The 16388-nt window shown below is 43.6% G+C and overlaps 1 protein-coding gene across 1 annotated transcript; it reads right to left on the bottom strand.

The window, feature by feature from the left end:
• Nucleotides 1-1281: 1281 nt before the first annotated feature.
• Nucleotides 1282-14197, bottom strand: LOC130472070 (uncharacterized). Its single transcript, XM_056842491.1, has 3 exons — nt 13976-14197; nt 13431-13897; nt 1282-1462 (listed from the first exon to the last, which is right to left on the bottom strand). The coding sequence occupies exons 2-3, from the start codon at nt 13883-13885 to the stop codon at nt 1282-1284; spliced, it is 636 nt and encodes a 211-aa protein (XP_056698469.1). The 5' UTR covers nt 13886-13897; nt 13976-14197.
• Nucleotides 14198-16388: the final 2191 nt, after the last annotated feature.

Below are 16388 nucleotides of genomic sequence, written 5' to 3'. Positions count from 1 at the left end.
GCATGTAAGGGTAAGGGTAGTGCTATGATATCTGATGGCGAGGGTGATTAAGACAATGAGGATGTTAATTTTAAGGAATCTGGGAGTGGTGAGGGTGATGAAGACAGTGATGATGAAACAAACATAGGGGATTTCATTGTTGATGAGGAGGGGTTGAATGATTTGGTGGATGCCATCCATGAGAATTCATTTGAGGAGTGTCTAGATGGGAGTTCAAAATGGACAAGAATTACAAGAACGAGAAGGTGTATGTTGGAGCAACCCTATGGTTCTATTAAGCTTGAGCCCTGGTTGATATTTACATATAGGGGGGCCTTTGTCAATGTCCTAAAGGACTACTGCATACAGGAGGGGTTTGGGTTTAGTGTTGAGAAGGAAGACAATAGAAGATACACTGTTGTTTGTGCAATTGAGGGTTGTGATTGGAGGATTAATGCTTCAAAGATGGTTGATAAGATCAGTTGGGAAATAAAATAATTGACTGGGGAGCACAAACACTGTGGTAGGCTTGAGGTGAACTCCATAGTGACCACCAAATGGTTAGTGAGGAAGTTGTTTCCAGAGACTGAAGCAAACATAGATATTCCTGTTTTAACATATATTGAAGAGGGTGAATCAAGAGAGGTTTAGGATACAAGTTAATAAGAGGTTGTTCTACAAGGTTAAAGCAGTGGCTAAGGAGACCATCCATGGGAGTTTTAGTGAGTCAAATGCATTGTTACCTAGGTATGCAGAGATGATAAAGGAGACTAACCCTGGGAGTTATGCACTGATCACATGGCATAATGATTCTGGAAATGTGGAACCAAGGTTCAAGGCTTTCTTTTTCTCATTTGGTGCACAAGTAAGGGGATTTCTGAAGGGGTGTAGGCCCATTATTGGAATTGATGGAGCTCACCTTAGTGGGTATTTCAAGGGTATTATTCTGTTAGCCTTGGTGATTAATGGCAACAATGAGATCTTCCTGCTTACTTATGTGGTTGTTGACACTGAAACCCAAGAGAGATGGAACTATTTCATGATGAACCTCACGACACTATTTGAGAGAGAAGGCTGCAACAGGGATGACTGGACATTCATTAGTGACAGAATGCGAGTAAGATCTGAACTTTTATCTCTTATTCATGTTTTTATAATTTCACCAAATACCCCATAATATAGAGTTATTTCACCAAATACCCCAAAAGTTACCCCTTTACTTAAGTACATTATTTCATTATTTCATCAAATACTCTTCCCTGTAATTGTTTTCCTTAACTTGCTTAATTTCAGGGGGTGGATTTAGCTGTACATGAGAACCTTCCAAGGGCCCCTAGAAGGTGTTGCAGTCAACATCTGTAGATGAACTGCAAGAATGGAGGTTGGAGTGGAGAATTGTTCCACAAGCTCTTCTGGATAACTTCTAATGCTTACAACCCTTATGTTTACAACAAGGCTATTGACAGGATCACTGATTTTGATCCTAGGGAAACACAGTGTAGGGGAATACAGTTAAATACATATTAACATGTGCGGAACAATCCCCAAAGCCAGGAAACATGTATAAAGCACATATTAAGCAAACTTACATTCGAAGCGTGTTTTCCCTAGTTTATGATTCACGAACACGAACAAAGAACTCCAATCGTCGTTCCTCTATTTGGTTCACCGACACGTTCAGATCCGTCTTGAGATTCGTAGCTTAGACATCACTCAAGAGTTTGTGCTTTTGGGAAGAACACATCCATGGAGGCTAAGAGAGAATTAGGGTTTCTCTCTCCTCCTTAGGGTTTGATGTGTGTAACTGATTTGTTGCATTAGAATTAGGGAAATATAATAGACTAGGTTATATTAATAACCTATTAAGTGAGCCAAGCCAACCAGCCAAGCATAGAGCCCGACTGGCCAGCAAGGCCTGCGACCGAAGCCTTGCACAAGCGCGCAGCACACAACACGCAGTGGGGCTGGGCCTCGCTGCTGCTGTTGCTGTTGCTTTTGTGTGCGTGCACGGCCAAGGCAGCAAGGCCATGGGCCTTTGCTCCTTAAGCTTTGCTCGTGGGCTTGCATTCATGTTTTCTTTATTTAATTATCATTCGATAATTCATTTATCGTTTCGTACTTGACGATCCATTGTCGTACGATACGATTATTCGTTTCACCTAGCTTACGAATATATGCAATCACGATATACGATTTCACGATGTAATGTTAAATCCTATAATTATGTTTTCCGAAATAATTTTCCGAAAAGCTATTAAATGAATATCCGATTCATTTAATCCTATGATCTGTTACATGCGAATGGTGTGACTTTATAGGTTCAGTCAAGAGGAAGATGTGAGCCTAATATCGATTAGAACTCACTGATCGGAAGCATTGCTACAGCTAGCTGTTCTGATCACTTGATCTCACTGAATTAATTGTTCGTAATTAATCTGAACCTTGGTATTAGATTAATGCACCTTGGGTGAAGGACACATTTCCTTTAGTCTCCCACTTGTCATTCTGACAAGTGTGCATTCCGATTCCTTTGTCTCTTGGTGTTACTTACTGAACATAAGGTAAGATCCAAGCCATCCTTATTAGGTCCAGAAGTGTTCCTCGAATTACTAAGTTCAATTGTTAAAATTTTACAGAAGGTTAAGCCTTAACTATTCTGAGCACGGCCATGCATTTTCACAGTATCTAACTCTTCAAGAGGCCTTGTACAACAACAACACCATATCCTATCAAAGATAGGAGGACAATCCATTCTTGCAATCTATGAATACTCACTTTGATTCATAGTACGCCCAATAATTGCTTTTATAGCCTCCTTTTACGGTGCGACGTTTTTCTAGCATTAGAGCGAACTAATTCTCAAACGAGCAATCATAATTACTCATGTTCTGAGGAATGGTTCTAATCACCATTAATGAGAACTGCTTATGACATGACTTTAATCTCTTAAAGTGTTCTCATGGTCAATCCGATACAAGATCCAATAAGTATCTATGCAAATGATTTCTGACATCCAGTCCATCTAGTTCAAGAAACTGAACTATAAATAAACTTGCAATCTAATCTTCATTAGTCATTGGTCGTCCAACCTTTCAATGACCTGAATTAGAGATCCTTTTGTGATTTCAATATTCAAGTTCACTTATGGGTGTTTCTTTGTCAAAGAATCCATCTTGACATCATTTGAATTTTTTGAATCACTTGGACTTCATCATTTAATACTAAACCAAGATTAAATGATCTATGAAATGTAATTTCATAAATGATAACTGTTTAAACCAAATGCTTACCAATTTGTGGGCCTCTAACCCAAAAATCAAGCATTTAATGTTTTACAGATATAGGCCTTTCACCCAATACTTAAAACATTCATGGAATTCAAACTTGATTCTATTTCTGCATATGAGTGTTGTATCTCATTCGGTGCAGAGGTTTAGTGTATCATACTTTTCTATTCTTAGCATCTTTTCTATCGAAATCCTTTCGATGTAAGATGAAAAGATCTTTGAATATGTTTATAGAATGATCTAATCTTTCATTGTTGTTTAGGATGATATTCATATTTAAAATAGAAAATCATCTAGATAGCAGACTTGTGATCAACCTGAATTCATTGAAGAACTCCTACTAGAAACAATTCCCTTTCATTGCTTCTTACGCAATAATGAACTCATTTCAATTATGTAGAATTGCAAATAATGTTATCCTTTTGGAATACTCCAACCAGTTCACAGAGATGTGGGAGATACATCTTTCAACTAAGAACTTGGAAACTAATCATTGATTCAGTTTCTCATGCATCACATATGGCTTAGAACCTATGTTACCACCTTTTAATCACGACGCCTAATTGCCCGTGTATGTTTGTGGTTTGCCTAACAACAAGATTCAACTTTTGCTTAGGCAAATGCATGTAGCATCAAAACTTCAGTTCATCTTCACTTCCTCTTATCAAGTGCTCATCCTGCATATCCAAATGTATTGGATGTTCTTGATATTGTTCTAATGATCTTTGATCTAGATCAAGAGAGATTGGTATAAACTCGTCACGACCCAATGTTCACGAGTTATCTTGACGATCTATATATCACATCATACATGATTGATTGTAATGCAAAAACCATTCGCATTTTAAAATCTATCCATGTAACCTTTAGCTTTATTCTGTTTCAAGAGATACTGAATCTTGATAAAATCTTGGCATTGCCATGTGATATAAGGTGGAGGCACCTCTTCAAGGTACTTCATGCTTAACTTTAGTAATAACAGCCTAGCTTTATACTTAGTTAAAGAATTCATTACCTAGACTTACTCATATGGGTTGAGAGTCTCTTTTGAGTCTCTCAATTGTGTTTGATTTAGTAATTACTTTTACATAATCCAAACTACGCTTTAGATCCTATCCAATAGATCTTTAACCCAGTATTTTCTAAGTTTCGCCATGGTTCTAATATTGACAAATACTTTCAAATCTAACCATTTAGAATTTGAATGTCATTTTCAATAGAGAGATATGTATCTCATATATATAGAACCAATGAACTTGATTTAGCTCCCACTAAACTCATCATCTATAATATGATGCATATTTTCATAAAGCTATGATTGCTCAATAGCTTTGTTGAAAAATATGTTCCAATTCCCACTTGCATGCTTTAATCGACGAATAGATTTCTTAAGCTTGCTCTTTTATCTAGCATCCAAAACTTTTACATTGTGTGATGTACACAATTCCTTTCTACAAGTCCAATTGAGGAAGGTGTTTCCTTTTTCAATTGCCATATTTCCATATGCAATGATTTCTAGATTTATCCAAAATATTTCAAGCATTCCGACTTGGTGAAAAAGATTTCAACATTATCAATGCCGTGAAGTTGTTTATAATCTTTAACCACCTATCTAGCTTTTCTTTTGTATGTGTATACAATATCATCTTTGTATGTTTTGAAAACGTGTTTGCAACCAATGGGAGTGAACCCTTTATGCAAATCAACCAAATCATAGATTTGATTCTTTAAGATGAAGATACTTCGGATAAAATGGCCTCAAACCATTTTGTATGGCCTCGAACCATACTTATGTTTCTGATGGCCTCAAACCATACTTGGGAATTTTTAATTCGTCGTAGCTAACCAGTAACTCGTATGTTCTTGAAGCACTTCCAAAGTCTTCATAGTTTTCATTCCTCAAGATATCTATGTATCTATCTTGGTTGAATTCTATTCCTTATACGATTTACCTAGATATTGAACATCAAACGTTAGTGTCTATAAAGACATTACTCAAGTCCTTTGAGTATTAGGATTCTCTTGAAGCACTTCCAAAGTCTTCCTGAAGCTCTTCCAAAGGCTTCTAAGTACGGAGCTTTTCCAAAGAATCCTAAGTATCCTACATTTGTTTGTTGCTTGACTCAAAGTTCTTTTGAGGTCACTTCGAGGTAATTTTTCTCCCACTTGCCTTTTGGAAATATGATGGTTTCCTAAAAGACATTATCTAGAGAAACAACCATATGTTCTCAGATTTGTGGTAGAACCAATACCCTTTGTTTCTATGAGTCGCTCATAAAGAAACATATATTTATTCTTGAGTTTGTTTGATGTAAACACTAACTCCCACTGGGTTTGACAACCATAGATATATATGCTGAAAAGATGTACTGAACCGAAGTTCAATCCTTATGACATCTTATCCTTAGCTCCGACAACTTTGTTTAGTGTGATAGTCACTTGAGAGTATCATTTAGAAACTATATAGGAAAATAGTCGTGATTATCGTTAATCGAATAGATTCTGATTTCTCCATTTGGACATACCATATTCTTATAGAGCTTCGATTGTCATATTGCCATATAAACAATCTAGATAATCTTTCTTGGCTCATGCAAACATCACCTTGACCCAGCCTAGATGTTCCAAAATTCTTTCCAAGTTGATTTTATACCCTTTTGTGAATCACATTGAAGCATTTCACATATTTCACGTTGAGTAAATATAGCCATATTTTCTCAAATTCTTGTGAAATAGGTAAGTCATAAAATCCATCTTTGGCCCATGAACATAATTGTCCAGACTCTTCTAACAATAGTCCATTCCGATATCATGTTCAACAAGCAAGACCCACGTGTCTTAAATTAACCAACTTTCAGAAATTCATGCCATGGAATCTTAGAATGTTGTCTTGTTGATATGGTCGTATGACATTGCCAAAGATATGTGGAACACAAATCAAAATGTTTGATTTGAAACTTCTGAAGTTTGAGTGTGAAGAGATTCGTTTGTTTATTAATCAATAATATGACTCAACCCTTAAATGACAATTTCATTCAAATAAACACTCAACGAATGTTTTTGTTTACTTTGAATGTGAGTCTTTCCATTGTCCAAACATAAATTTATTATGATGATTAATGGAACATAATGCCATGTTCTAGCCTTTAGAAGGACTTTAAAACAAACATGATGACCCTGCAATTAATGTAGCACAACTTTGCTTCATTTCCCACTTGTAGGTCAATAACCAAACTTAGCTCCCGGAATTTGAGTTCTTAACAAGAGTTAAAACCTCAAGCGGTAATCTAATACCTTTAGGAGTTTATTTGCTAAGTCGTTTCTCTTTAACATAAACTTCAAGGTAGAAATAGAATATCTAAATTCATTTCTTTTGTTCCCGTTTCCTATCCTTTCTCGCACGTTTTCTTATAGTTCAAAAGATTTTACTCTTTGCTTGATCTTCTTACTTTGTTATACTTACAAAGTCCCTTTCTTTTATTCATTTTGAATGACCACATCCAATGAGTCTAGTTCGTTATTGAATCAAAAGAAAATTGGTTGTTAACCATTGGTTATACAAGAGCCTTTTGTTGTGGGCAAAATTACCATGCCTTCGTGTACCAATGAGGATGCGACACATGGCACGTATTACGCCCCCTAAGCAGAAACCATACGAAGACTAGACCACAACATGGGTATCAATCTACGTATTTACAATGTATATGTATTTGTATTTAAGAATGTATGAATGTATGTAATGTACCTATACCTGAAAAGGGGCCTAGGTAGTAGGTATTCCAAGTGGTATGAATAAGCACAATAGGCCCAAAAAGCCCACTATTGCCAAAAGGGCCAGGGAATTGTAAGGAGAAAGGACACATGTCCTCCTCCCATACCCTAGCCAATCATGTAAAGGGAATATTAGGTCATTCCCACAAAAACCTAGTACTATAAATAGTCCCACTTCCCTAGAAAAAGGGGTCACAATCAATACATTCAAGAGCAATTGCTGCTCTGCCTTCTCTCTACTTTCTCTCTCTATAAAAATACAATCTTGTAAAATCCATAAAAGTTACCGGAAAACCTCCAAGGTATCTCACCGGAAAAACCCCACAACATTTGGCGCCGTCTGTGGGGAGGTACGGTAACATGGAAGATCAACGACAGGACAACGATACTGGGCGGCCTACGCGAGTAGAGCGGCCACCCCTCCGAAAGAGAAATGCCGACTGAACATCATACGCCGGCCACGAGAATCACTGGAGATGCCGCGCGTATATTTGCGGCCGGGCACACCCCTCGTCACGCTGCCGAGGTAGAGGTGCTCAGCGAGGAGGACGACCAGGCCAATCGCACCCCTCCTGGAGGACACCTGGATTCTCGGGCGGATACGGTAATAGAGGAGAACCCTGATATGCCTGTCTCTGTGGGTGCTCTTCGGGCTATTTTGGCTGAGTTCCAAGCTGATGTGGGAAAGACAGTTAATGCTGAGGTACAGAAGAGTATGCTGATCTACACCACTGCTGTGGCTGCAAATTATGAGGGGCCGGCAAGCAATAGGCCAACACTTTCTTTGCGCCCCCCAAACGTCTGGACCAGGCTGACAGGCGAGGACCTGAGGAGACAGCCGCCAGCAAGTCAGCCCAATCAGGCAATGTCTTATCTACCACGCCGACTGCCACGGCGGCTGATCGGAGAAACGTCCCGAGGACGTGAGCAGCCACGCGCAGAGCAATTGCCTGACTCTGAGTCTGAACTTTCTGACACTGGATCAACCCCCGTCATGCCGGATAGACCTCTCCCTCATCCAACTTATACGCATCTGAGCCAGGCGCGCCCAGGGGTCACCTGTCCAACCCGTCAAACTCGCGGACGCGAGTCTTCCCAGCGGACACCCTACTCAAGGCGTCAAGATCCTGTGTATCACATTCAGGAGGGGGTGTCCAACATGGCCCTGGGACACACCACCCCTTTTGCAGACTCCATCATGAGAGCCTCGAGGGAACCCAAAGTCAAGCCGCCCAACATTGATGCTTACGATGGGACCACAGATCCAGACATGCACCTCTTGGTCTACCGGCATCACATGTATGTCCAAGGAACAACTGACTCAACCTGGTGTAAGTATTTTCCGGGCACACTCAAAGGAGTAGCATCTAAGTGGTTCGAGAGACTTGCAGCCGGAACTATTCGCTCTTTTTTGGAGCTCGAGCTATTGTTCTCTACTCGGTTCATGGCTCACAAGGAAGAAAAGAAGACGAGCATGCATCTGAGTAGGATTCAGCAAGGGAAAGACGAGTCTCTGAGGAGCTATGTGAAGAGATTCAATCTAGAGGCAGGGCAAATTCCGGATTTGCCAGATGGTGTTGCATTCGATAAATTCATTCGAGGGCTTAAAAAGGGCTATTTCAAGTTTGATCTGGTTAAGAAAAGCGTCCGAACAATGCCAGAAGTGCTGGATGAGGCCGAGGCCTTCATCCATGCAACAGAGATTTGCAGCGTCCCAAAAGATCCCAGAGGAAGTGATACCGCCAAGCCGGCGGCAAAAAAGGAGAAATTCGAAAAGAAGAGCCGGCCTAACGGGACGTGGGCTATTGCAAAAGAGTCAGACAGGGCTCCCGGGGCTGCAGGCCAGAAACGGTCCAGAACTTATGATCGGGAGCGATTTGAGTATAACACAGACATGTACACAATTCTGATGGACGTCGGGTCCAAATATGACATTGATCGTCCATTTCCCATGAAGTCGCCACCAGAAAGTAGGGACCCCAAACTGTACTGTCACTTTCACAGTGACATTGGGCATGACACCAAAGAATGTAAGAGCTTGAAAAGGGCATTGGACGGCCTAGCCTCCAAGGGATTCTTAAAGAGTTATATCAGCAGGAACACGAGAGGTTCTGGCAAACCCTTCTACAAGAAAAACAAATCCCCTCCCTCGGAGGAAGATGGGAATCGTACCGACCCAGAGTGCGTAGCAGTCATCTCCGGAGGATTGGCCGCCGGCGGGCCGACCATGAGGGGCCAGAAGGATTATGCCAAGCGATTGGGGCAAGTGATGCTGTCCGGCAAGGCAACAGTTGACCCGTTTCCAAAAGTTGAAATCGGCGAGGCCGACCGTGGGAAAATCTCCACCTCGCATGACGATCCTTTGGTAATTGAGATAAAAGTTGCTAATCTGAGGGTTAGGCGTATTTTGGTTGATACAGGAAGTTCGTCGGACATAATTAGTCTAGAGTGCTTGAATCGGCTGCAACATGATTCCTCAAAGATTGAGAAAATCCACTATCCCATTATAGGCTTCGGAGGTAGTATCATCCACCCAGTCGGCATAATTGCCCTTCCTCTGAGGATGGGAAATAAAAAGGAATCTCGACAAATGGACGTCCGTTTTCTCATAGTGAAAGACCTGACGGCATATAACATCATCTTGGGGCGTCCCACCTTGAATAGGGCAAAGGCTGTCATTGTGACTCATCTGATGCTTCTTAAGTTCATTTGTGATGATGGGAGTGTCAGCACTATACATGGTGACCAGCAACAAGCTGGAGATTGCTACCTAACCACCTTGAGTCCAGAAGCACGGGGGACGGGTGAAGAGAAAGGGACATCGGGAAACAAACGAAAATGTGGCGACACACAACCCAAGATCGTCAAAGAAACATTAACTATCTCAGCAGGGCACATGGAAGAGAGACGCCCAGAGCCTGTTGGGGCTCATTTCAATGTGGTATTAAACACAAATAAACCTGACAGAGTAGTGCCCATCGGGATTTCTCCTGACGACCCGCTGGCGGCAGAGTTGGTCCACCTTTTGAGAGTATTTGAAGATATCTTTGCTTTCACAGTGGACGAAATGCCGGGTATTGATCCTGCTGTGGCCGTCCATAAGCTGAATGTGGACCCAAACTTCAAACCGGTTCGTCAGAAGAAAAGGAACCATGGGGAGGATAGAAATCAGGCGGCAGCCGCGGAAATACAAAAGTTGATGGAGGCAGGGTTCGTCAGGCCTAGTCAGTACCCCGACTGGGTTGCTAATGTGGTCCTCGTCAAAAAACCTAATGGTACCTGGAGAATGTGTGTTGACTACACCAACCTCAATAAGGCATGTCCCAAGGACAGTTTCCCATTGCCCAAGATTGACCGGCTCGTCGACTCTACAGCAGGGCATGCTATGATGAGCTTTATGGATGCATACTCAGGGTTTCATCAGATTCCGTTGTGGCCTGACGACCAGGAAAAAACGTCATTTGTTACTGAACAAGGCCTTTACTGCTACAAAGTGATGCCGTTTGGGTTAAAGAATGCACCGGCCACCTTTCAGCGTCTTATTAACACTGTGTTCATTAAGCAGCTCGGCAGAAATATTGAAGCTTATATTGATGATATGATCGTAAAAAGTAAGCTGAGGGCGGCGCACATAACTGATCTCAGGGAGACATTTGAGACTATTCGAGCTTACAACATGAGGGTGAATCCTAAGAAGTGTGTGTTCGGGGTGACGACAGGCAAATTCTTAGGTTTCTTGATTGATGAAAGAGGAATTGAAGCCAACCCAGACAAAATCCAGGCAGTAATTGATATGAGCTCACCAAAGACAGTGAAGGAGGTCCAGCGGCTCACAGGTTGCTTGGCCGCCCTGGGCAGATTCCTTTCCAGGGCTGGAGACAAGTGCCACTACTTTTTTAGGGCAATCAGAAAGAAGGCCAAGTTTGAATGGTCGGACGAAGCCGAGGCGGTATTGGTCAGATTAAAGGAGCACTTGCATACCTTGCCTCGTCTTGTTAGTCCCTTGCTAGGAGAGACTTTGTACATGTATCTCGCAGTGTCCGAGCACTCGTTGAGTGCCGTTCTACTGACAGAGAGGGAGGGAATACAGATGCCGGTATACTTTGTCAGTCATGTTCTTCAAAATGCTGAAGTTAGATACCCTACAGTGGAAAAGTTTGGCTTAGCTCTGTTCATGGCCAGCAAAAAGCTCCGTCCTTATTTCTTAGCTCACAAAATAGTGGTCTACACAGATCAACCGCTCAAACTGCCATTTTGCGCACTATGATGAGGTTATTTTGCGCCAAGTTGGAACCTACCGCATTCAAGACATGTAGGGCCGACCTATTTTGCGCACTTGGAATGCCGACAATCTCAAGAAGTATTTCTTCTAAATATGTGCTAAGCTTTGTCTTACGTACCACGATCCATTGCCCAAGGGGCGGCCTCTAATGGTCATAGTAGGGTAGTAATTACTTTTGTAACCGGCTAAATTCGCCTTGCAAAGTTATAAATAATACTACTCTATTTGTCTCGTAATATTTATTGCTCGCACAATAAATATAAAAATGTACACTCCAATGCATAACCAAAGCCTAATTGTATGACGGCCTGAGAAGTGGCCCAGATTAGCAAAAACTCTCAGCAAGACTAATTGTTTGAAGCCTAAGAAGTGGCCCAGATTAGCACCAAGTTGTAGGCTGATCACCTATCCAACTCCCTTCCCAGTATAGCAAGCCGCTGGCCAACCAGTACGGCATAGTAAGTGCCAGCGGCACAAATAAACTTAAATCATAAGTTATTTGTTCAAAAAGCTCAGCGGCATGAACAACTTTGAAACATAGGTTGTTTGCTCAATAGCTCAGCGGCACAAATAACCTTAAATCATAGGTTGTTCATTCAAAAGCTCAGCGGCATGAACAACTTTGAAACATAGGTTGTTTGCTCAAAAGCTCAGCGGCACGAATAACTTTGAAACGAAGGTTGTTTGCTCAAAAGTGCGGCGGCACGAACATTTGGCCGTCCAGTCCATTTGACGAGCATGTCTAGCGGCAATCATACCTATTGATTGACTTGCGTCAATCAATATCGGTATACACACGCTCGCCAAGGAAAGAGACGACCACAGCAGTTCCTAGCGCATGCTCAGTTGCCTGCGGCACCAATAACTTTGAAACAAAGGTTGTTTGCTCAAAAGTGCGGCGGCACGAACATTTGGCCGTCCAGTCCATTTGACGAGCATGTCTAGCGGCAATCATACCTATTGATTGACTTGCGTCAATCAATATCGGTATAGACACGCTCGCCAAGGAAAGAGACGACCACAGTAGTGCCTAGCGCATGCTCAGTTGCCTGCGTCACCAATAACTTTGAAACAAAGGTTGTTTGCTCAAAAGTTCGGCGGCACGAACGTTTGGACGTCCAGCCCATTTGACGAGCATGTCTAGCGGCAATCATACCTATTGATTGACTTGCGTCGATTAATATCGTTATAGACACGCTCGCCAAAGAAAGAGACGACTACAGTAGTGCCTAGCGCATGCTCAGTTTCCTGCGGCACCAATAACTTTGAAACAAAGGTTGTTTGCTCAAAAGTGCGGCGGCACGAACATTTGGCCGTCCAGTCCATTTGACGAGCATGTCTAGCGGCAATCATACCTATTGATTGACTTGCGTCAATCAATATCGGTATAGACACGCTCGCCAAAGAAAGAGACGACCACAGTAGTGCCTAGCGCATGCTCAGTTTCCTGCGGCACCAATAACTTTGAAACAAAGGTTGTTTGCTCAAAAGCTCGGCGGCACGAACGTTTGGCCGTCCAGTCCATTTAACGAGCATGTCTAGCGGCAATCATACCTATAGATTGACTTGCGTCAATCAACACCGTTATAGACACGCTCGCCAAAGAAAGAGACGACCACAGTAGTGCCTAGCGCATGCTCAGTTGCCTGCGGCACCAACGTGCTTAGTGTATACTCAGTTGCACCTTGGCTACCATACCTATTGATTAAGCCTATTGATTAAGGAATAATCAAATTACGAAGAGCAAATAAATGCGAGATAAAAGAAGCAACAAAAATAACCTATTTACTTATAAAACAACGCCCGTAGAAAGGCGTGTAAAAGTAGCCCAGAATTCAAAAACAAAAAAGAAAGAAATTGTTGTGTGCTCAGCAGGCACAATGGTACAGACGCCAGCAGCGCCAAAACTTAACAAAATAATTGTTTTTGCCCTTAGGCATGGGAACACTTGAATAAAATTTTGAAGAACTTGGAAGGAAGCAAATCAGGGAGCAGCCGCATCGTCCTCATCATCAGAAGGGACAAACTCAGGGGGCGGCTGACCGAGACGCTCAGCAGCCAACACAGCGGCACTGTGTTTCAATCGCCGCTGGAACCACGCGAGATCATACTCTGGCATGTGGCTCTCCCAGGCGTGCTTCACAGCGTCCTTGGCCGCTTGCTCCCCCTGATCATAGGATTCCAGAAGACGCTCACGCAAGGTGCGAACTTGCGACCTGGCCGTCTCCAGCTCCCCCCGAAGATGCTCGGCTTCCTCAGCCGCCTCTTTGACCTGAGGGTACTCCCGCAACTGGTCCTGAAGCGTCCGTATTTCCGCCGCCGCTGTCTTGGCCTCCTCGACCATTGTCACCATGTCTTTGTCCTGCGCCAAGATCTTCTTAAGCAGCTCGGCCTTGTAAGACCTCAATGAAGCTACCTCCTTTGCTTGAAGGTCTATGGTCGTCTGCATCTGCAGGCGGACCTCTTCAATGGATTTGAACGCATAGTCGCCATGGTGGGTGGACTCAGCCACCTGAGCTTTGAGCTCCTCAGCAGTGCGCGTCTTCCAACTCTTGCAGAATTCCATGCGGCAGAACAACTGCAAAAGGAGCTACATGTTAGTAAATGACTTGAAAAGAAAAAAAACAAGTACAAGCAAAGTGGGAAATAGACTCACGTCGAGTAGGGTGGCCTGGATTGCACCAAACTGGGCGTCAGTCTTGCGGCCAGGAAGAGAAGCAACATACTCTGCGGGGACGGCCTTAAATACCTTACGGCATATAGCCACCCTATCCTTTGACGAATAGTGAGGAGTAGCGGGTACGTTCTCGTCCTCTACAGCAGCTGCATCCTTCCCTTTGTCTTTAGCTATAGGAAAAACAACGGCCTTAGGATGACGCGGAGAGTAAGAAGAACTGCCAGAGGAGGCTCGATACGTCTGAACGACGTTCGAATAATACTTACCGCCCGATGACCTAGCTCGGCGGGCCACCTCCGCAGGAATCTGGGAACGGACGTCGGCCGGAATTCCCGAAAGAGGGTCCTCCAACTCGTCAGGATGCCCACCAAACTTTGATTTGGACACCAAGTCCACAACCAGAGACGGCTTGTCCACGCCAATCTCATCGTCATCAGGGCGACCCCCCTCAGCAACCTTTGACTCGCCCTTCTTCACCAGACGGCGGGGTATAGGTTTGGGCTTTTTGAAGGTACTCGGAGTCTCTGAGCAAGCTGGCACGACCCTTTTCTTCAATTGGGACAGAGTCATCCCCTTTTTCTTCCCAGACGCCTTAGCCGCGTCCTTAGCATGCTAAAAAGAAAAAGAGCGTAAAGGACAGTCAGATATTGGGCCTCGTGATGAATTACAAGTCATTCACTGAATAGTGGCTCGTCATCAATCACAAGTCACTCACAAGATAGTGGCTCGTCATTCAAAAGGACGCCCGTCTCAAAAATGACGAGGCATACCTTATCAATCACAAGTCACTCACAAGATAGTGGCTCGTCATTCAAAAGGACGCCTGTCTAAAAAATGACGAGGCGTACCTTATCAATCACAAGTCACTCACAAGATAGTGGCTCGTCATTCAAAAGGACGCCCGTCTCAAAAATGACGAGGCGTACCCTTTCAATCACAAGTCACTCACAAGATAGTGGCTCGTCATTCAAAAGGACGCCCGCCCCAAAAATGACGAGGCGTATCCTTTCAATCACAAGTCACTCACAAGATAGTGGCTCGTCATTCAAAAGGACGCCCGTCTCAAAAATGACGAGGCGTACCCTTTCAATCACAAGTCACTCACAAGATAGTGGCTCGTCATTAAAAAGGACGCTCGTCCCGAAAACGACGAGGCGTACCTTATCAGTCACAAGTCACTCACTGAATAGTGGCTCGTCATTAAAAAGGACGCCCGTCTCGAAAATGACGAGGCGTACCTTATCAAGTGCAAGTCACTCACAGAATAGTGGCTCGTCATTAAAAAGGACGCCCGTCTCGAAAATGACGAGGCGTACCTTATCAAGTGCAAGTCACTCACAGAATGGTGGCTCGTCATTAAAAAGGACGCCCGTCTCAAAAATGACGAGGCGTACCCTATCAATCACGAGTCACTTGCGAAAAAAAATGGCTCGTCACCAAAGGGACGCCCGTCTTAAAAGGTGACGAGGCGCACCTTGGCAACCGCAAGAAAAACACTAACTTAGGGGCCCGTCATTAAAAAGTGACGAGGCCTACCTTAGCAAACACGGATCACACGCCAAGATAACGGCTCGTCACTAAAAAAGACGCCCACGGTAGGCACTGGACGGGAAAAGCCTAACTTGCAAAGACAACAACCTAAGAGAATACTCACCTTCTCCTCCAACTCGGCCTTGGCCTTCTACATCTTGGCCTCATAGATGTCGGCCATCCAATCGGTCATGTCGCCCTTCCCAATATCCGCCGCCGATAACTTGCTCATCCCTTCCGCTGTGAACAAAATAAATCCAAAATTAGAAAAAAATGAATAGACCAACGCGGGACGGCACATAATTTGGCATACAACCTCGAGTCATAGAATATCCTAAGCCTACGGCCGCTAGAAAGGCCTCATTCCAAAACTGACTAATGTGCGGCAACCACTCGGCCGGCACATGGAAGGTCTTGTCAGCGGTTAAGTGGTAAGTGTTGGCCTTGAACAGGACCATTATTTGATCCCACTCCTCGGCAGTAAGGGGTGGGAGGGGCTCGTCACGGTCCATATAGTTGGCATTGCAATTCCAGCGGCTCATCCTCTCGTACATCTCCTGATCGTCCGTGTAAAACACGACCCATCTTTTCCTCCACATATGCCATTTGCTGAGCTTGCCGACCACTGTCTGGTATGTACCACGGCTGCTCAGATTGAACCAACCTTTGGCGGGGACTGGGGGAACGAGAGAGGGAGACCAGATGCAAAAAAGCGTTGAAAGACGGTTCCACGTCGTTCAGCGCACATTTGGCAATATAGCCAAAGATATCAGCCCACGAGTTGGGGGTCAGCTGGGCCACCCCAATGTTAAAACCATCTAACACTTCCACAACGAAGGGGTGTGGAGGGAATCTCATGCCG

Source organism: Spinacia oleracea, chromosome 4, assembly GCF_020520425.1.
Source record: "Spinacia oleracea cultivar Varoflay chromosome 4, BTI_SOV_V1, whole genome shotgun sequence".
Lineage (NCBI taxonomy): Eukaryota > Viridiplantae > Streptophyta > Magnoliopsida > Caryophyllales > Amaranthaceae > Spinacia > Spinacia oleracea.
Note: the sequence above shows the minus strand (reverse complement) of the source record. Positions and strands in the feature narration are given on the sequence as shown.